The sequence below is a fragment of the Lactuca saligna genome, chromosome 1, assembly GCF_052625555.1.
Source record: "Lactuca saligna cultivar CGN05327 chromosome 1, ASM5262555v1, whole genome shotgun sequence".
Taxonomy (NCBI): Eukaryota; Viridiplantae; Streptophyta; class Magnoliopsida; order Asterales; family Asteraceae; genus Lactuca; species Lactuca saligna.
In genome coordinates this window covers 181,537,417-181,558,870 of record NC_136417.1, presented here as the reverse complement: position 1 = coordinate 181,558,870, position 21,454 = coordinate 181,537,417, and the positions used below count along the sequence as shown (strand labels likewise).

Below are 21,454 nucleotides of genomic sequence, written 5' to 3'. Positions count from 1 at the left end.
TACCCAAAACTAGTTTATACATTATGAAAACCACTTTTGATATTTTTCCCAGGATATTTATACTGTAAATGATGTTACAAAGATTTATGGTGATTTATTTTAACTGTTTAATATTATTTCTTTAATTAATGACTATTTAAAGGAATAAAGCAAGGAAAAATAGAAATACCCACTGAAAAATATCTTTTATATTCTTCCCAGCCTATTTATGTATAATAACAATTAAATAAAAAGTTTGGGTAATTTTGGAAACTATTTTCTATTTATTTCAATTTTTATTGAAATAAATGCTCAAAAATCATAAAATATAATTAAATAGCTTGGAAATCCATTTTTATAATTTTCCCAGCTTAGTATTGTGTAATAACAGTTAAATAAAAAGTTTGAGAATTTTTATCCCTCGAATGCTATTTTCGTGAATTTATGTTGTAATAAGGACTTAAAAATTTGGAAAGTTTATATTCCAAGGTTGTAATTAATCGCCCGATATATAGAATTTCATTACTTCAGAAAAAGTGTAACTAATTGATATAAAATCCAATACTAAAACATAAATTGGCATTTCCCTATATGTAGAGTTTAGTATATTAGCATTAGATATCGACATGGAAACTCACTAGTGCGTGTGTTTGATGTCGTAGGATCCCGATAGTAAGACGTTGGTGCATCCCGAAGTACCGCTTGTGTCTACACAAAACATCGTGAGTATTCACGCACTCCCCTATTTTCGATTTTTATGTTTTGGGGTGGAAAAGCATGTCCAGAAAAAACTACTGTTTGCATGTTGTATTTAAATTGAATTGTATCAAACATGATTGCTATTGTATTGCTATGTTTCTTTATGTATGTCTATGCAACATGGAACATGAGAACTTATCGTACTAAGGCCCTTCCCTTATCTCTAACCATTAACTCTTTGAGCCAATGGTTGTTATGGATAGCGCTATTAGGAATTGACAACTCCTCACTCGCCCGAATCGCTGGAGTACATGATACCATATTCATCTATGGAACGATAAGCATAGATCTCGATAGGGCTTCAGTCATAGGTTTGGTTGAGACTCATTGTTTGCTCATACACATACAAACGCGTTTCCCGTTCTAGCAATAAACTTGTATACCTTAATAGCAATCAACTTTGTTTTATCATTAAAGCAATGTACTTGTACTTACGAAAAGCATTATTGTACCCTCGATTTATAAACTTGTGATACTCACCAACTATTTTCATAGTTGACGCTCGTTTTACATGCTTTTTCAGGAAGTAATTAGTAAGTGGATGTAAAGATTCATCATCATAGAGCATGCTGCATCGTGTTGAAGCTATTATGAAGCTATATTTTGAACAATGTTATTTTAAAAAACTTGTATTTTGTTTCTTTTGAAGCTATGGGTTGTAAACTTTTAAATACTGCTATGGTGATGTATCTTTATCTTTTGCATTGAAACCGTTATCGCTGTCATACCTTGCGTTTCCGCTTTAGCGGGGTGTGACATTTCCTGAGTGGTGTCAATAATGTTATTTTTCAAGGATAGTTCAGTTTTAAGAAGATCAATTTGATTCTGCATATCTCTTACGATTTGATTCTTCTTAGAATTAAGAACACCTAAACACTCAAACATTTGGATTTTTTCATTCATTGAATAGGAAACAAAATTTTAAACCGGATACATTGAAGGGGAATCAGTGTTGTGCTTCCTGGATTTTTCAACTGCATCAGACATATCAGCATCAAACGAACTTTTGTTGACTTCACATTCATCATTATCTTCTATCATAGCCATCAGACATTTAACTTCATCATCTGATGACTCCTCATCAGTCTTCCAGTTTTCTTCTTCACCGACAAGAACTTTATGTTCCAAGTTTTCTGCTTTCAACTTCTCAACCAACTTGTTGTACTTCTGCTTCCAGTATTCCTCCGAGCTTTAGGTTCTTCTTTGCTTGCATTATTTTGAAAAATGATCAGTGCTACCATAGTTAAAGCACTGAGCATTGCCTTTCTTTTCGGTAACATGTTTCTTGATGGCATCTAATTTTTTATAAGATTTCCCATCCATCCTCTTCTGAAACTTTGAGAAATTACGCCCTGATTTCTCAAAAGTCTTCACAATGAAAGCAACACTAGCAACTACCTTTTCCATATCATCAGTCTCACTTTTAGAAGAATCAGTGTCTGAATGGTTTTCAGTGTCTGACTCTGACACTTGCTTTTTGTTTGAAAATAATGCCACTGATGACTCACGCTGAGCATCCTTCATCACCTCCTTTCTCTAGAGCATGGATTCCTCATAGTATCGAAGGTTTCCATAGAGACTTTGTAAATCCATTGTGCTGATCTTCTCACTATTTTTCAGCACATCAACATAATTCTCCCAACCTGCACCCAGAGAATCCAAAAACTTCTGCACTAGAACAGTTCGATGCTTCAACTAATCTAGTCTCCGCAGATCATTAACAAGAGTATTAAACCTATTGAAGGTTTGAGTCAGGGTTTCACCTTTCTTTGCAAAGAAATGTTCATACCTTCTGTTTAGATCATTTATCTGAGTGGCCTTGACTTCCTCGGTGCCTTCAAAAGGCACAGTCAGCATGTCCATCATTTCTTTTGCTGAGATGTAGTTCTGAACCAGCCCAAAGACATTATATGGCAAAGCATAGCTGATTGCAGCCCAAGCACGTACATCTAAACCACTATTTCTTTTATCATCTGTTGTCCATTTCTCCCTAGGTGTCTTCTTCATGTCACCCTCAGGAGCATTGTTTTTCAAGGGTTGATACATCGGAACATATGGACAATCATTCACGATATCCAACATGTCTTCATCTATAGATTCCAATGCATAGAGAGCTTTGATTTTCCACATAGCAAAATTGGTTTCATCAAATGGAGGAATTTTAGCAGAAGAATGATTTGATGAATTTAAAGAAGAAGACGATGAAGCCATTTGTTTGATAAGAGAACACTTCTTTGATACCAATTTATAGTTCCTAAGATCAAACAAATTATCAACCAATGACTATAAACAAGAACAAGGAGGAGTCACAAAGATAAACTTTCACTAAGAATGATAATCTCACAAAGAGATTATCGAATGCACAAAGCGGCTATTAGGGTTTGTGAAAGATGCCCTTTTACAAACTTGTACAAAAGGTTATATAGAACTAGTCTAGGCAGTCCCTACAAATCAGGGATATACCAACTAACTAATAGACGAAAACTATGGGAAGTAGATAAGTACCAAATCTGTTACAAAAATTCTGAATATGAAACTATATACTGAGTAATTAATACGCTGATGCTGACGCTGAGTCATACGCTGACGCTGAGTGATCACTCTCAAACATCATCATATTATAAGGTTCGACCTTACATTTTGCGAAATGATTCTTGCCTCCACAGTAATAGCAGTCGAATCCTGAGTCTCCTCCAACTTACACTTCCTTCTTTGACTCTTTATATTTTCACCCCATCTTCGGTTCCTCCTTGATCTTTTCGGTGCTGTAACTACCCTGCCAGTTTCGGTTCTTGTTGGCTGGGAATTTCTTCTTAATAAATTTTCTGGGGTTAAACACCATCACAGCATATTCCTCACCAGTAAGATCATAATTTCCAAAATCATATCCCTCTTCTTCTTCAACCGAACTGTTTCCTTTAGAGACAAGAGCTAAAGAACCCATAATAGAAACCACATTCGTTTTCTTATACAATACACTCTCATGGGATTTCAAAATACCCACTAGTTTTGCCAGAGAATATGACTTGAACTGTTCATGAGCTTTAACTGTTGATACAACAGCCATCCATTCGGGTCTTAGGCCATTCATGAAAGTAACATTTGGTTCAATAACTTTGCTTTCAATCGCATGCTTTATCATTTTACTTAAAAGATGATTGAAGTGATCAAAAGTTTGAACAAGTTTCTCTTCAGGCTTCTGCTTAAAGTCACCAAATTCAGACAGCATGAGAGTTTGGATTGAATGTTCCAAATCTTCATCAGTGGAATACAATTCTTTTAATCTATCCCATATCTCTTTAGCTGTGGCACAAGAACTTACCAAACGAAACGTATCCGACTGCAGCGCAAACCTTATCATTCTCAGGGCTTTGATGTTGCATTGAAACTTTTCCTTCTCATCCTGAGGAATATCTTTGACATCGTTGACAAGCTGATTGTACTCTTTCTGTGTTTTGACAATCTTAGAGGTGCTTGAGTGAGCGAATGGGCCTATAGTAATCTCTTCCCAGATCAGGTATCCATTATCCTCCAATCCAATAACGTAATCTTCATAGTTATGCATCCAAACTTCATAGTCCTGTGTATACACGATTGGTATCCTTGTCGTAGAACCAATGCTATTGGAGATGTTGATCGGATTGCTTTGTGAATAATCCATGGACATTGTATTGACTTTAGATCGATAACCTATAAAAGATCAGACTTGTAATATATCGTTAGGGTTAGATCAACAATTAATGAGATACGTCAATATGGAGTGACGACTCAATTAATATTAATCTATGCGGAATATAAAACCGTAATAACTTCATCGACAGAAGAGATATGTATGAATTACACAGTCTCCTACTCTGATACCAATTGATAAGAATTAAAGTCTAGATCGATTAGATCTTTCACAGGTATGATTATGGAAATCAAACAAGTCAATAGCAGTAGAAGAATGAACACAAAACAGAATCAAATGTATGCTTATGATTCAAAACAAAGTCACGCCTCAGCAGAGCTCGATGAAGAACTTCCGCTGTAGAGGTGAGCTAGGGTTTACAAATCTTAGAGAAAATAAACAATGAAAGCGATAACATCTAAGACTGGATGCATGCAGCTTATATACTAAACCCTAGTACAAAAACATGCACGATTGGACAGGCCCAATACCGGCAATCAAAATTGGGCTAAGGATCGAGCCCATGACGCAGTCAATTAATCTCTACAGGGGCTTCGGGGGATGTGGGGTGAAAAGTAGCAAAATTTCTAACAAAAATTGGGATATCTCTTAGGCCTTATATAGGGCCAAGGTTCGGATCCGAAGCAAGGAGGGAGAGGCAGGTGGCAGCGAAGTTGCGACGCTCGGTACACGCGACAGCTGGAGCGAGGGGTCTTAGATGTCGCCTAGGACGCCGAAAGGCGCGTCGGATGCCTAATTGACATCGGCTTTGGACTAATCAGCGACGAACACGAGTGGGACAGCTGTGCGAGGGTGAGTCACTGCATCGGACACGGGGTGAGCTCGCATGAAGGGTGATGTGGCCGAACCTTATCCATGCAAAATTCTCGAAAATTGTGCCTAAATCTTCGAAAATCCATAACATTTGCATACGGGCTCCATTTTTGACGTTCTTTATATGCACGTGTAGCTAAAATTATGTTCTACAACTTGCGTTTAGACTTCGTCGGATAATTTTGAATTTAATTTTAATATTATTATTTTTAACAGACAAGGACGGGAAAATCCGTTAAAAATTCATAACTTCTTCATCCGACATCGGTTTTTGTCAGAATTTTTACCGTTGTACTACTAATGACAAGGACTTCAATTATCGTTTAGGTTGTGTTGGCTAAAGATCACTCAATCTAAAATTCGAGTTTTTAGCTGTCTACTATTATGTTGAAATTTAGAAATATCATAACTTCCTCATACAAAGTCAGATTTTGGCGTTCTTTTTATCGAACTTCTCAGTTTAACCAATACCACGACATTCATTTAGATTACCATGGCTAAAAAGTAGTTTATCAAAAACTCACTTTTTACGTCATTCGGCGTCGTGCCGGTTTTGTCGCGGATCTTTGATTGCTTATAACATATTCGTTATAACTCGGATTTCGATGAGGTTTTCGCCTAAATGTTTCTAACGAGAGTATCTACAACTTTAAATATGATGTCAGGTCTACTGGTTGTAAGATACATCAAAGACCCAATCATTTGACGATAGAGTGTCACATCAGCTTCTGGTTTCTCCAATGAGGGTATAAGTTTAGTTCCAAAGGCCATAGGCACTTTCACTTTGGAGTCTCCCATCATCCCAAATTTAGCTAATAGTGTCTTGGTGTATGCCTCATGATTAATAAAAATGCCTTTGGGTCCCTATCTAATGTTCAATCCAAGAAAAAAGTTAATTAGACCAATTGAGCTCATCTCAAATTTACTTTCCATCAACTTTCTGAATTCAGCTGTTAAGCTAGGATTCATGGAGCCAAAGATGATGTCATCAACATAAATTTGGACTATCATAAGGTGGTTACCTTCTCGCTTATGAAAGAAGGTTGGGTCAACCAAACCTTGTTTGAATTTCGACATTTTTGAGAAACAAGTGAGAGTTTCATACCATGCTCTTGGAGCCTGTTTGAGGCCATATACAGTGATGTCAAGGACATAACAATGATCTGGATACTTCTCATTCACGAAGCCTGGCGGTTCGTCAACATATATAGTTTCTTCATGTTCACCGTTGAGGAAGGCACATTTGACGTCCATCTGATAGACTTCAAAGTTCTTTTGAGTTGCATATGCAAGAAAGATACGAACAGACTCTAATCTTGCAACTGGAGCGAATATCTCTTCATAATCAATTCCCTCTTTCTGACAATATCCTTTGACCACCAGCCTCACTTTGTTACGAATGACATTCCCCTCCTTGTCCATCTTGTTCCAAAAAACCCATTTGAGACCGACAACCGAAGAATCCTTTGGAGTTGGAATAAGACACCATAATTTGTTTCTTTCAAACTCATTTAATTCATCTTGCATGGCTTGAACCCAGTCTGAATGATCAAGTGCAGAGTTAACAGTCTTCGGTTCAACTTTGGAAACAAAGGAGTTGAACATGAAAAACTCGACTTTAGAAAAGAGTGCAACCTGTTTTGTTTTGATTTGAGAACGAGTTAACACTTTTTCTGAAGATTCCCCAATAATTTGAGTTTGACGGTGATCTTTGGACCATTTGATAAGTGGAGGAAAATTTGGATCATAGATAGGATCAAATTTAACATTTATTTCTTCCTCTAGCTCAGATGGAATGTCATCATCACCAACATTGGTGTTCTCCCCCTCGAAGAATAACTCCTGTTCACGACCAGGATTGTTATCCCCTTCTTTGGTTGGAATTTCAATAGAGCTTGAAGAATATGTTGATGAGTTCTCCCCCTGGAGATTGATGAGTATGAACTTGTTGATGAGGTAATTGATGAGTATGAACTTGTTGATGTTGTGTACTAGTTGATGAGGAAATTGATGAGTATGAACTTGTTGAAATTGTAGATATCTTAACACCAATGGAGAAGTCAAAGTTTTGGAAAGATATGGTAAGTTCTCCTTCACCCTACTTTATATGATTTACTAATTATGTTTGTATTTTATTCATTTGTTTAGATTAATTCATTATTACTTGCTCTTTTTCAGAAATCTAGCAAATGGTTGGAGTGGAATAATGTTGTTGAGGATTGTCCCTGGTGATTTTATAGAAGTATGTTGTGCACTTAAGAAGGTATTATGAACAACTATGTTTTGATCCAATTAAATAAATTATTTAGGTTGCTTATATTTTCCGATTACGGTTCTACATTGACTATTCCTATCATACTGGAACAACCATCCATCAATCCATTACAACTAACACAATAGAAGGCCGAACGAAGAGAAATTGTAGCTGCAACAAGTAAAAAAGAAAAGCAACACCAATTTATATTGGTATAACTTCCAACTACGACTGAAAAAAATAAAACCAAAAAAAATTTCAAATATATTTTAGGAAAACAACTATATTACATTATCTAAACCTTTTATTGTTGAATCTTAATCCCTAAAAGATCTAGAGAAGAAGAGAGGAGGGTTTTAATATCATGAAGCTTTCACCCATGAAAAAATCAAGTGCGATACTTGTGTAAATTTTATCAGGAGCAAGATATTTGAGTTCCATGATAATTAACATCTTCAAATATCAAATATGAAGAGTTTAATTACCTTTTTTTTTTATCAAAAATAAAATAGATTGAACGCAATAAACAAGGTTCTTAGAGTTAACATCATGTAGCCTTTCCTACTCTAGCTAGCAATGATATGTTCATTTCATTCGTCTCTCTCCACTCTGTGTATTATGTGGTGGGTTCCTAATGATGCGTTTTGGGTAAGAAACAAAGGGTATAAATATTGGAATTTCATAAGATAAAGAATGTAACATTCAATACTAGCTTCGATGTATAAATTGCAGACATACATATAATGAAAAACATGAAAAATAGTCATGAATCATAAAGAATCGGAATATTACCTAACACCTATAGACCAGTACAAGCCAATGAACTATGAACCCTACTTGATGCTTACAAAAGTTTTTCCTTCCAACTGTCTCAACTGCATTTTTATTAACCAACTACCAAAAAACAATATATTTTAAGGATTGGAGAATAATAAAGGTTAAAGGAGTGCAATGTATCAACATACAAATCAATTCAACTCCACCATATGTATTAGAAGAGAAGCAACATATACATCAAAGAGAAGAAATAAACTTAGTAACTTATTCATTTAAGGCTGCAAACTAGAAGCAAAGGAATTTTATGATAGACAAGAAAGGGTAATTTGGTAATTTGGTCTACAAGCATAATATAAATTCTATTACAAACAGGGTTAATCTTGTCTCTTGTGTAAACATTTTGGTTATATACTCTAAAACTTTTCATTGTGGAAGGATTTAGAAGTAAGAGTTAGGGTTTGTGCCTGCTCAATTATGTATCCATAATCCATGGAGAGCAATGTCCTGTAGAAAAAACAAATTATGCACTTGTAGAATGACCATTATGCCCCTATATTGTATATTTTTAGTGATCTGTGTTGTTTCTTCTCTTTTGGGACTTACACAAATACATAGTTGCACGTGATACTTTCCTTGGACAGATGGGTACAGCATTGTGGGGCTCAATGGCAACATCATATCACCTTCCATTGTTGATGGGCCTTTCCATCACTATGAGAAAATATCCTTCCAATTATTTTTCATCTCACAAGAGGTAAAAAATTAAAAATATTTTAATTACATGAAAACATATCCATACAACTACATAAGAAAAAATCAATGAAAATACATTGATATTATAATATTAATGCTATGAATTAATCCATATTTTTTGTTCTCCATATACAGAAAGTGAGGCATATCAAGTATTTATAGTGGATATTAAAGAAAAAAATATAGTCTATTGATAAACCTTGAGATATGGGCACATGTGCAACACATATTAACCCAAGATCCACTGGATGTATGTGACATATTTAGAAAACTTGCATGATTTCTTTGTTTTCTAAACCAATTCTTTTTCCATGCATTATGTTCATGTTATCAAGTCATTATGAAGTTTATATTTTTATTTATAAAGCTGAACACATTTAGAGGACTCACCTTAAAAGGATCTCCAAAATCTGCTAAAATATATGGTGGGCAGTGATGGGATAGGTATGCATATCTCTATGTTTCTATTTGGATTTGCTAGCATTACACATAGTTTTTGGTAATTATGATAATATATGATTATACAACTTTTTTAGTATTTGATTGGCTAGCATTACACATACTTTGCTTCAAATGTTGGATGATGGAAGGTTGACTTATGGTGATCACTTAGAGAGAGGTATTGAATAATACTATTATTTCCAACTTATTCTTAATATTGTCTCCATGCTGTCAAAGATCAGGCACCTGCTCTCTCTAGGCTCACTTTCAATTTTTTTTAATAATTCAATCAATTTCCATTACACTGAATCATTAGTCACTTCAAATGTTATTCTTTTACAGGTTTTTTGAATTGGACCTAAACTTGCATGCAGATAAAGGAATAGTGGATGCTCCAAATGTAGGAAAAACATGTTTTATGTGTTATTAGTGTTGACATGTACTATTGTTTGACATGTAATGTGACGTAACTTGATTGACATTTAAATGAAATTCAATGTTTTTGTATATATTTCCTTTTCTAATATGTGTATTGTAAATGTACGCCTTAAATGTTTATCATCACTAGCATCTGAAGTTTATGACACACAAATTTGTGTCATCTTCATTTATGACATAGAATTTAATGATACACAATACGAGTCGTAAACTCGCATCGTAAGGTTACGACATACAAATGCATGTCTTCCATTATGACAACAGCTTCATTGACACGCATTGTGTGTCATAAAGGAACGTCGTAAATGTGTGTCATAAATTCACGTTGTAAGTTTACGGCACGCAAAAGCCTATCGTCTTTCATTATGATACGGCGTTCCCTGACGTGCATTTGCGTGTCGTCTGAGAATTTTATGACATGTATTGTGTGTCGTTAAATGGTATTTTTGTAGTAGTGTATGGTTATATAATCTTATAGATATAAATTTAACTTTATATGTTTATTTACTGAAATATCAGATAATATATGGATTATGTATTTTAATAATGACATTCAATTTTCCATCCATCCCGGGGCCACTATGTTGTATTTTCCATCCATCCCGGGGCCACTAAGTTCTATTTGGATCCGAAAAGAAACTATTGGTGGCCTTGTATGAAGAGAGACATAGAGTGGGTAGTAGAGAAGTGCCTGACCTGTCGTTGAGTCAAGGTAGTGCACCAGCATCCTGATGGTCCATTCCAGTCTTTGGAGATTCCCCAGTGGAAGTGGGAGCAAATCTCGATGGACTTTATCACCAAATTGCCGAGGACGGCGCACGGAGTTGACGCGATCTGGGTGATTATGGATCGGTTGACGAAGAGCGCTCACTTCGTTGCTATTAGTGAGTGCTCTTCTACTGAGAGACTAGCAGAGATTTATATGTGAGAGGTGGTAACTCGGCATTTGGTGCCGACATCCATAGTTTCAGATCGAGATGTGCGTTTTACTTCCAGATTCTAGAAGAAGTCCCATGAGGAGTTAGGAACACGATTGCATTTTAGTACCGCCTACCATCCACAAACAGACAGACAGAGTGAACGTACGATTCGGACACTTGAGGGCATGCTTCAGGCATGCGTTATGGATTTTAGTGGGAGTTGGAACTCGTACCTACCTTTGGCTGAGTTTTCCTATAGGAACAACCACCACTCGAGCATCGATATGCCACTCTTTGAGCTTCTTTACGGGAGGAGGTGTTGTAATCCCATATGATAGGGAGAGGTGGGGCAGAGAGTTATGGGTGGAATAGAGATTGTGTCAAAGATGATCAAGCAGATTCAGCAGGTCAGACAGAGGTTGCAAATGGCTCAAAGTCGTCAGAAGACTTACGCGGACAGACGACAATCCGAGCTTGAGTTCCAAGTTGAAGACTCTATGCTTCTAAAAGATTCCCCATCGAAAGAAGTGATCCGGTTTAGGAAGTGGGGCAAGTTGGGGACTTGATATATAGCACCTTTAAGGGTGATTTCCAGGGTTGGCAAGGTAGCATATCAGTTGGAGCTGCCTGAGAAGTTGAGCCAGATCTATAGCACCTTCCACGTGTCCCAGTTGTAGAACTGTGTGGCTGATTAGATGGTGGTAGTACCATTAGAGTACATTTAAGTGGATCATGTGTGCCTGAATTACATCGAGAGACTGAGGAACAAGGAAGTGCCTCTTGTTCAGGACCAGTGGTAGTACCGTAAGGGGTCTGATTTGACTTGGGAACCAAATTCGGAGATGCGGGAGTAGTATCCCGAGTTATTTGCGAAGCAAGACTTCGAGGGTGAATTGAAACATCCCAAAATTCAGGTATATTCCTTTGATCCTTTTCTTTCCTCAAGTTGTCAAAATTTTTCCTTGAAAGAAAAGTGTGGTTTTTGAGTACGTTGGGCGTAAGGGAGAGTACGATGCACGTACTCATGAGTGTGTTCTTGAGGCGGAGTCTACCCAGTACATTGGGTGTACCATAGTGTATGCTGGGCGTGCTAGGTCCAGATGGAAACCCTAATTATGGGGGTGAGCTCTATATAAGAAAAGTTTTGGCCTCACTTTTAGAAACCATTTCCAGAGAGAGAGAGAGCCCTAAGTGTGACGAACCCTCGTTCTAGACCTTGTGTGTGTGTGTTTGAGCTTGATAGTGTTCTTCTGTGCCTTTAAAGAGAATAACGTGTCATTAAAGAAGATAGAGTTGGTGTGTAAGCCTTAGATCTATGCTTTTTAGAGGTTGGAGCATGAGTTGGAGGTAAAAAGCTCAAAACTTTCTCAATCTTTTTAATTTGTGCATTATGGGTCATTTCTAGGGTTTTTGTCCCAAAGGTGGAGACTTTATGAGAAAATGGAGTTCCATATACCTTGATCTGTCCTTATTCAGTGTATTAAGTTTTATACATCCATAAAAATTTGATCTTGGACGTTAAGAGTGAACCATGTAGGAGATATGATCTCTATAGTGAAGAAAGTGGTGTGTTTTGGTTGATGATGACCTTTACATCCATGAAAAGGCGTAAAGTCCTCAACTTTATGGATTAGGAGGCTATTAGGGGTGCAAATCTATATTTTGAGCCAAGGCCTTAACTGATTAAGACCCTAAATGAGTTAATAGTGAAACGGGGACATATGTTGAGCGTAAATCCCAATACGTGGGGCGTAGGGTGAAATTAGTCGTTATCTGCATAGTGGTCGAGTACGCCCAGCGTAGGGATCGAGTACACGTCGCATACTCCATAGGGTTAAATTTCGTTGACTTTTAGAGTTTAGTCAACAAGTGGACTTTTGGACCATTGGAGGGGTCGAATGGTCTTTTACCCTTCTAAGAGAGCATAGAAGGGATTAATCTAGCCTTTGAGAGCCATTATTTATTAGAGATAATTTATGTGTATGATTAGGCGGAGGCTAGATCAATTTTTTGAGTTCAAGATCATTCGAGTTTACTGAGATTAGTCTTCTCACTATACATTACCCAGGGTTGTATCTATATGTGTACCGGAAGGCCATTGTTTGAGATTATGTGTATATATACATATATATATATATATATATATATATATATATATATATATATATATATATATATATATATATATGCTATGTGCCATTCAGACCGGACCAGAGGGTCCAACGAGCTAGATCGGGCCACATGGTCCAACGAGCTACGAGACTGGGGGTCCTACAGAGACACACTGACCAAAGGGTCGTACAAAGTATAGTGTCGAGTGGCGAATTGTTGTATGTGGTAATTTGGGGAACTCACTAAGCATTCGTGCTTACCGTGTTATGTGTTAAGTGTTTCAGGTACCCCGGATGATCGCATGAAGGCACCGGTGTGATTGTACACACACTCGGGATTTGGAGTTATATTTATGGATCTTAGATTTGAACAATGTTTTTGAAAACTTATATTGAGTTTTTGAGAATTAGTGTTGAGACATGTGTTCTTATTAATATTAAAAATGAAAATTTTGGTTTGAAAAATCATGTTGTTACAAGAGGTTTCACTAGAACCATTCTTTTTTCACAAGGGTTATCCTCATTAATCCTATAAATCATAAAATCCATGAAAGATATTTTAGTTTTTATATTTATTGAGAAATTCATCTGGCAGGAGAAACGGCTTGTGGTCTTCCTCTTGATGATGTGGTTGTTGAAGCATGACATTTATGTGGAGTTGTTGGAATAGTGGGTGTGGCACTCTTGGTTTATATGTTTCCAGGTCAGCCAAAATCAAATTGTTTGGGTCCAAAAACAATAGAGCTTGGTATTGAAATTGTAAGTAGATTGGTTTATCTACTACATACTGCATTTGTGAGCTTGGATTTTCTTTTTAAAGTTCAGTAGGTTGCATTTGTTTCAGCATGGCAAAGTTGGTGTAGTTGTACTCAACATCCAACTTCTGGATTTGGTGGTATCCTATGTGTTGAATTGTATAATCTTTTCCATTAAACTATAAATGTTTTCTGTAACAGGCAATAGATTTTGAAGTTTATAAAATTGTATTGAATTATGTAGAACTAAATTTAGGTAATTTGAACTCTATGAATCATGATTTTTTTTTTTTTTTTGCTTTTGTGTTTCTAAAGAGAGATGCTGCTTCTTATATGCCTTTTGTGTATCCCTGGCCAATTTATTTTCTCTATTACTACTGCAAGTACTATTGGATTAGCATCTAAGCCCGTAAATATATTGGGTATGTACTTGGCCCAGTTGTGCATGGTCCTTTTAGGTTGCATTCACCAAAGCAACTTGATAGGATGATTTATGGAGGGAGAGAGAGAGAGAGAGGGAGAGAGAGAGGTTATTATGGTATATTAATATATTATAGGAATAATATATTAAAGGAGAAATCATATAGTTTAATTAATATTAGTCAATAATTATTTAAGAATTGATTTTGTGACTAAAAGAGATTAATTAAACAAAGGGGACTGAAATTGTCAATTGTGTGATATTTGGTTTTGGGTTGTGAACTCTCTTGGATATAAGGGTGACGAAATTAGGAGTGGAAGCCCACTCAAATTTCATCCAAGGAGGCCTTAATCCAAAAGGTTCTCAAGCTGCTTTGGGCCTAAGTCATCCAATTCGGATTTTGACTAAAACCCTAGCAGCACAAGTATATAAGGACCCTTATGGCTAGAAAAATCGGCCACTTGATCCCTTGGAAGCTTGGAGCCGATTTTTATCCTTTCTCCCTCTCTCCTAAACATCATCCTCTTTGCTTTGGTGTTTGTAAGCCATTAGAGGTGTTACACTTGTGACACTAAGCTTCTTGAAGATCAAGGATTCTTGAAACTATTGAAATGTATCATCTAAACTTGTTTTGTTGTATGTTTCAATTTTAATGTATGCTAGAATAGGGTATTCAAGTCTTGGATGAATTGCATGTACAATAGAGAAAGCTGGATTCATGTTTAGGGTTTTGCAAGAGCACATATGATTGTTCTTTTGTATAAAACCCATAAAGTACCACATATAGAATTAACTCAAGAAAATGAACTTCAAAACTCCAAGAAGCGTAAAAAGAGTTTGACACGAGAAATGCCATTGTCAAAAAATAGAAGGAGCACTATGAATAAGATAAACCAGTTCTAGTTTTTGGTTTCTAACTTTTTTGTTTTCATTAGCATAATTTGTAGATTTGTTTTGATTGCATGGATTTTTTAGTATTTAATTGGGGAACATATGTATGGATTACTATGGTTTGATTTATTATTTGTATAAATATCCTTTTATCATAACACATTGTCGATATATGATAACTATAGTTAGAAAAATTGTGTCTTTAAAATACTTTTGGCTACGGTTTAAATAATTGTCTATGATCATAGTACAAACAATAGTCACCCTTTACAATGTTTGTGTGTCTAAACGATAAAATAGGTACACTAATAATAAAAATTTGTAGTAATAAATTGAAGACAAAACTATAAAATTGGTCCTCGTGGTTTGCGAAAAACTTTGGATAAGGTCCAAAATGTTTTCAACCTGCATGGAAGGTCGAAAATCAAAAACTTACTTTGATTTTGGTCCAAAAAATCTAAAAAAAACTATTATGCCCTTTTGTTTTGTTTTTTTACATTTCTTTTAATTTCTTTCTTATTTTATTAATATTAAAAATAATATAAACTGCCTCCACACCACACCACACACACACACACACTCACACACTCTCTCTCTCTCTCTCTCTCTCTCTCTCGTCTTGTTACTTCTTGTAGAAAATCAAACAATTACTCCCGATACCCAACTACACTTCAGTAAATGACCACGATACCCAACTACACTTCAGTAAAACGATTACCCATGCAATCGATCCTCCAGGTGTGTGTGAACATCGTTATCTGAAAGAATTAGGTCATTTCTTTTCTTCTCACTCTAAGTCGATCGCATGTTTTGATGGGTTTAAAAAAGTTGTGAAGAACAAAGGATTATGGGTGTAAATCATTGAAGGGTATTCTCTCTTTTTTTATCTAGAGTTTCAGGTGAAGATGGTGAAGAATAAAGGTATAAATGGTGATTCTTATCTGGTAGGGGATCAGCTTAGATGTGTAGCTTTGGAACACCAAACGTCCAAATCATCATCAGTCTAGCATAAAGAATGAGGGATGAGTTCAACTGTTTGGGGATTTCAACATATATTTCAAATTTTTGAATATAAGCTTTCATTCCCATCCATGATTGTTTGTTCTTGATGGTGGGCAAAAAAATTCAACACCAAGTTTTTTTGGGGGTCTCTTTGTGCGTACAATCTGGTTGGAAAGAAGATAGGGATAAATCGGTTACAGTTTTTTTTTTTTTTTGGATCATTCATTCTCACAGGTAGAAGCCACGAAACACTCTCCCCCTCCCCCTTTTATTCGTTATTTTTTTTTATTATTTTGAGAACTCATTGGGTTATTGGCTTACTCCTCCGATATCACTTGAATACGGAGAGCTGTAGCCTTAACCTTGCACCAAATTGTTAGTGAATCTAATGGAAACTATGTTTGCGAACTGATTGAAACTTCATGTTTTCCTTATAGGTTTTGAGGAGATTCAACGATATATATATATATATATATATATATATATATATATATATATATATATATATATATATATATATATATATATATATATAAGAGAGAGAGAGAGAGATAGAGAGAGAGATGGTGAGTGAGAGAGAGAGAGAGAGAAAGTGTGTGTGTCTTGTGTGGGGGTTTATATTATTTTTAATATTAATTAAGTAAAAAGAAATGATAAAAAAAAAACAAAAGGGCATAATAGTCTTTTCAAGATTTTTTGGACCAAAATTCCAAGAAGTTTTTGATTTTGAATCTTCCATGCAGGTTGAAAACGTTTTGGACCCTATCTAAAGTTTTTTGCAAACCACAAGGACTAATTTAGTAGTTTTGTCTAAATTGAATATTGATCAAAATTACAAACATCATTGTGTCTATAAATCAATTATGATTATATTTTTAATTGATTTATATGTCAAAATGATATAAAATAGTCATAGTTATAAATTTTTATGTGTTTGAATGATAGCATCGGTGATAATAAGTAATATAAATATGGTCGTAAGCTAATATTAAATAGATAATTATAATAAAATATTTGTCTTTATAGTATTTATGATTATGTTTCACTTAATTGTCTATTTATATACGATAGATTCTTTTTGTGACTAATTATTAGCAAATCATCACTTATAAAATTAATTACACGTGACCATTTAGTAACATGGTCATGTTTACCGTAACTGCATGTCAGCAAAATATACACAATAGTTTTTAATAAACTTACAATTGTGTGACAACTTCTTAGCAAAACGCCAAATTGAAACAACATGTATGTAGCCGGTTGGTGATATACAGTCACTATAATTATTAAATAAATGTGTCTACTGACAGTTTAACGCCACAATATTGGATAAAATGATTTATTTTAACAAAACAATTTTTTACCCAATAGCCACACTTATAAAATACGGTCACATTTTTCCATATTATACGGACACTATATTTTAAAGTGACCATAAAATTTATACGATAACGTCACCTTCCATTACTCTTTCTGTGAAAAAATAAAATATCACTATATGCATATGATCATACTTTTTATGATGTGTCTCTGTATGTCATTTTTGTTTTGTACTAGTATGCAATAACATAAATATTTTGATAATACAAAAGCTTAATTAAATCATTCATCAGAGGTGTTTAAATAGAGGAGAAGAAAAGTTAGTAAAAGGAAACAAAAGATAAAGACTAACCAGGTACTTATAAACTAGGGATACCTGGAGGATAGGGAGACTCGGACCACATACAAGAAAGGTCGGTTTTCTTTAATTTTTTTCATAATTCCTTAATTAGTGACATTTTGTTTGTCTCTAACAATAAATATCTATTGACCACTTTGTTGGTCACTATAGTCACTATTTACGTAACCAAAATCAGTAAAATTTTGTTGTCACTTAAATATTCACGTCGCTAATTGTATAAAATAACGACAACATCCATTGATAATTACTGGCTACATTTAGTTTCGAAATATGACCAATATATTTTAGTCACCAATCTAGTTTTATCCAACTCCGTACTTTAGAATTATGTTTGTATCTCATGTAACTAATGGTCATATTGTTACATATCCCTAAATTTTATTAAGCAAAATTGCGCTCCCTTTTTCTTAATTAATGTTTTGTTCAAATTTAATATATTAATGTAATAGCAAATCTAATATTTTCAAAGTTATTAATACAAAAGGCTAGTATTCTGCGGTATGATTAAAGTGTAAATGGACCACGTCTTTTTTTGTTTGTCCTTGCATTGGCGTTGGTTTTAATGGTGGTGTAGCTACGTTAAATGATATATAGGTTGACTACCAGGTCTGATTTGAAGGCTTCCGCTCCACTCCTTTTCTCTCATTGTCCTCCACATTTTTGTTTCATCTCTACAGTTGCATACAAATCACGTAATATCGCCATGAGGGGATCACACATTTACTTCATCGACTTCCTACACTTTGAATTTTCAACGTTACTTATGATTCAGAAGTCAAAGTTGTTGACAAATGAGTTGCCTTTTATACAGCTACACACATTATTTCCCACAAACAAACACTAATGGCTTCCATGAATTGGGTATTAGCTATAACTGAGTTTTTCATTCTTGCAAATCTTTCTCGTCTCACCATTACCCATGCAGATTCACTGTGCGGAAAGCAGGGAAACTTTACCCTAAATAGTGCGTATGAAAAGAACCTCAATGATGCGTTATTGGCTTTAGCAGAAGCACCCACCGGAAATGGTGTCTTTTCAAGATTTTCAAATTCAACACAAGACAATGAGTCGAACTCGAACACAGCTTATGCCCTCGCAATATGCCCCGGGATCTTTCAAAATGACACGTGTCTTGGCTGTGTGAGAGCTGCACCCAACCGGCTAAAACTGGAATGTCCAAACCAAAAGAAAGCCACAGCTTGGTTTTTCCGTACCTGTATTCTCAGCTACTCTAATAGCAGCTTAAACACAGTTGATGGCGATGATGAAGACGTTATATCATTTCCAGAAAATTATATCCCGAATTGGGATTTTGTCGTTGAGACCCTAATGAACTTGTTGAAAAAGTTACGGGTTACAGCAGTTACTGATGGTTACATTCAAACGTTTTACACTGGAAGTGAGAATTTACCGAGTTCTAGGGGGGATATTAAAGCGACTATGCAATGCATTCCCACTATATCTCATAATAAATGTGAAGAGTGCTTGGGTAACGCTACTGAGTATCTACTAGCATCGTATAATGGAAGTACTGACGGATTAGTTTACTACCGATACTCATGTTTGATAAGATACATAATATATATTGTTAACGTAGTGGATGTATCACCACCAATGCCACCAACAAATTCTCCACGAATTCCACCAACAGGTTCATTTTAACTTTTATTGTTACTATTTTTTTTTAAAAGAAGTTTTAGATATTAGTTATTGATGAGCAAAAGGTTGGTTATTGGTATTTGATATAAATCCATGAAGGGAAAAAGAGATCAAAGGTCATTATTCCAGTAGTAGCAGTGGCAGCTGTCACATTGGCTATCTCGACTTTCTTTATCTGCCTTAAGGTTCGCAGGATCGGGAGTAGAAAAGGTAAATAAGATTTAACTAGTAGAATATCATTATATAGAATCACCCATCAAGGAGTCCAATAACAATCTTTGTGTAGAGGAAGAGGAAGAACTGTTTGAAGGATCAGATGATGACACTGGCGAAATTATTTACTTCAGACTAAACACAATTCAAGCAGCTACTCGTAATTTCTCGGATGCAAATAAACTTGGAGAAGGTGGTTTTGGTTCTGTTTATTGGGTAATAACCACAAATATATCAATACACATTGGTCTCTTTTTTTTTTTGTTACTTTACATTTCTCAATCATTTTTTTTTTTGTCTCAGGGAACGCTCTCCGATGGCAAAAAGATAGCTGTGAAAAGACTTTCACAAAACTCAAGTCAAGGAATGAAGGAATTCAAAACAGAAGTAAAACTAATAATAACGCTACAACATAAAAATTTGGTGAAGCTTTTGGGTTGCTGTATGAAAGGGAAGGAAAGGCTCCTTGTTTATGAATACATGTCTAACAGTAGCCTTGATAAGTATCTTTTTGGTTTGTTATCCAACCCTTTCGGCATTTCTCTATTTTTTTCTTATAAACCTTGTTAACGTTATGTATTTAATTATGAGTAACTTATTAGCGTACTTGTATGATAGAAGATCCTAAAAAAGCAAAAGAACTGGATTGGGCTAAGCGTGTCAACATAGTGAATGGAATAGCAAAGGGTCTTCGGTATCTTCATGAGGACTCTCGCCTCAAGATCATACATAGAGACCTCAAAGCTAGCAATGTTCTATTAGATGACGATATTAACCCAAAAATATCAGATTTTGGCACTGCGAGAATTTTTGGATCTAATCAAATGGAAGCTAACACTAACAGAGTTGTTGGAACCTAGTAAGCCAGATATACAGTTTATAGAAATTAATATATTCAGTTATTTAGGTTAACTGTATTAAAGTTTGTTGTGAACCTTGGACAGTGGATACATGGCACCTGAGTATGCAATGGAGGGGTTGTTCTCAATTAAATCTGATGTGTATAGTTTTGGTGTACTTCTGCTTGAAATTATTTCTGGGAAAAGGAACTGCAGGTTGTTTTATGAAGAACATGATCAAAACCTTCTCTACTATGTAAGCCAAAATTTTCTCATTAATGTCTTCAATTTTTCATTTCAGTTAGATCATTTTCTATTTAAAAATTCTCACTTGTTCAAGAATTGGCTAATTTCTAACGATTAGACCATGTTACTTTGACAATTGAAGGCATGGATGTTATGGGAAGAAGGAAAAGGAGAGCAACTGATAGATGAAAATCTGAATGATGATTGTCCTGTCGATGAGGGTCTCAAATGGATGCGTATTGCTCTACTATGCGTTGAAGAAGATCCAAACGATCGTCCCACCATGTCTTCGGTTGCATTTATGCTTGAAGGTGAATGGAAATCCCTCTCTGATCCTAAACCTCCCATGTCTTTCAGCCAACTTATCACCTTTGATAACTTTTCTTCAACTTGGAATGGCGATGAATTTGGCTTTTATTCAGCTAATGAAACTTAGGCAGGGAAAGCTTCAGAAAGTAGAGGCATCGGTGATCGGGTTGTGTAATGAATATATTGCCCTTTTATTCTTTTGTGTAGATATAGAATGTTGTGTGTTCAGCATGCATTACATAGATTCATCTCATACCAAAAAAAATAAAAATAAAAAAAAAAATAAAAAAAAAAAAAACAAAAATACTCCTGAACTAATGTCCTAGCTATAGGTATAGATTTGTATTTCAATTATTGTATCCTACTTTGTCCATAGTATCTATTGGGCCACATTTGTCTCTGTTAAGCCACGTGTCCAATTGGTTACAATTATTTGGATCATAACAACTACAACATTTTTGTTAGTTTTCTGCCACAAAATTAGTATGTAACATCCATAAAT

General features: G+C 35.3%; 3 protein-coding genes across 4 annotated transcripts; 1 reads left to right on the top strand and 2 right to left on the bottom strand.

Annotated features, from left to right (window-relative positions):
- Positions 1–2,433: 2,433 nt before the first annotated feature.
- On the bottom strand, positions 2,434–2,868 carry LOC145014236 (uncharacterized). The gene has a single exon (XM_078972616.1). It carries the CDS (start codon positions 2,866–2,868, stop codon positions 2,434–2,436), a length of 435 nt encoding a protein of 144 aa, XP_078828742.1.
- Positions 2,869–3,466: 598 nt separating this feature from the next.
- On the bottom strand, positions 3,467–4,405 carry LOC145014226 (uncharacterized). Its single transcript, XM_078972605.1, has one exon. It carries the CDS (start codon positions 4,403–4,405, stop codon positions 3,467–3,469), a length of 939 nt encoding a protein of 312 aa, XP_078828731.1.
- Positions 4,406–18,335: 13,930 nt separating this feature from the next.
- On the top strand, positions 18,336–21,188 carry LOC145046488 (cysteine-rich receptor-like protein kinase 10). Of its 2 annotated transcripts, none has more exons than XM_078994775.1 (7): positions 18,336–19,337; positions 19,445–19,555; positions 19,632–19,774; positions 19,862–20,072; positions 20,177–20,417; positions 20,503–20,653; positions 20,786–21,188. In XM_078994775.1, exons 1-7 carry the CDS (start codon positions 18,530–18,532, stop codon positions 21,077–21,079), a joined length of 1,959 nt encoding a protein of 652 aa, XP_078850901.1. In that variant the 5' UTR covers positions 18,336–18,529; the 3' UTR covers positions 21,080–21,188. The 2 variants fall into 2 exon arrangements, with proteins under 2 accessions (XP_078850901.1, XP_078850908.1); XM_078994782.1 differs by having other exon boundaries at positions 18,337–19,337; positions 20,180–20,417.
- Positions 21,189–21,454: the final 266 nt, after the last annotated feature.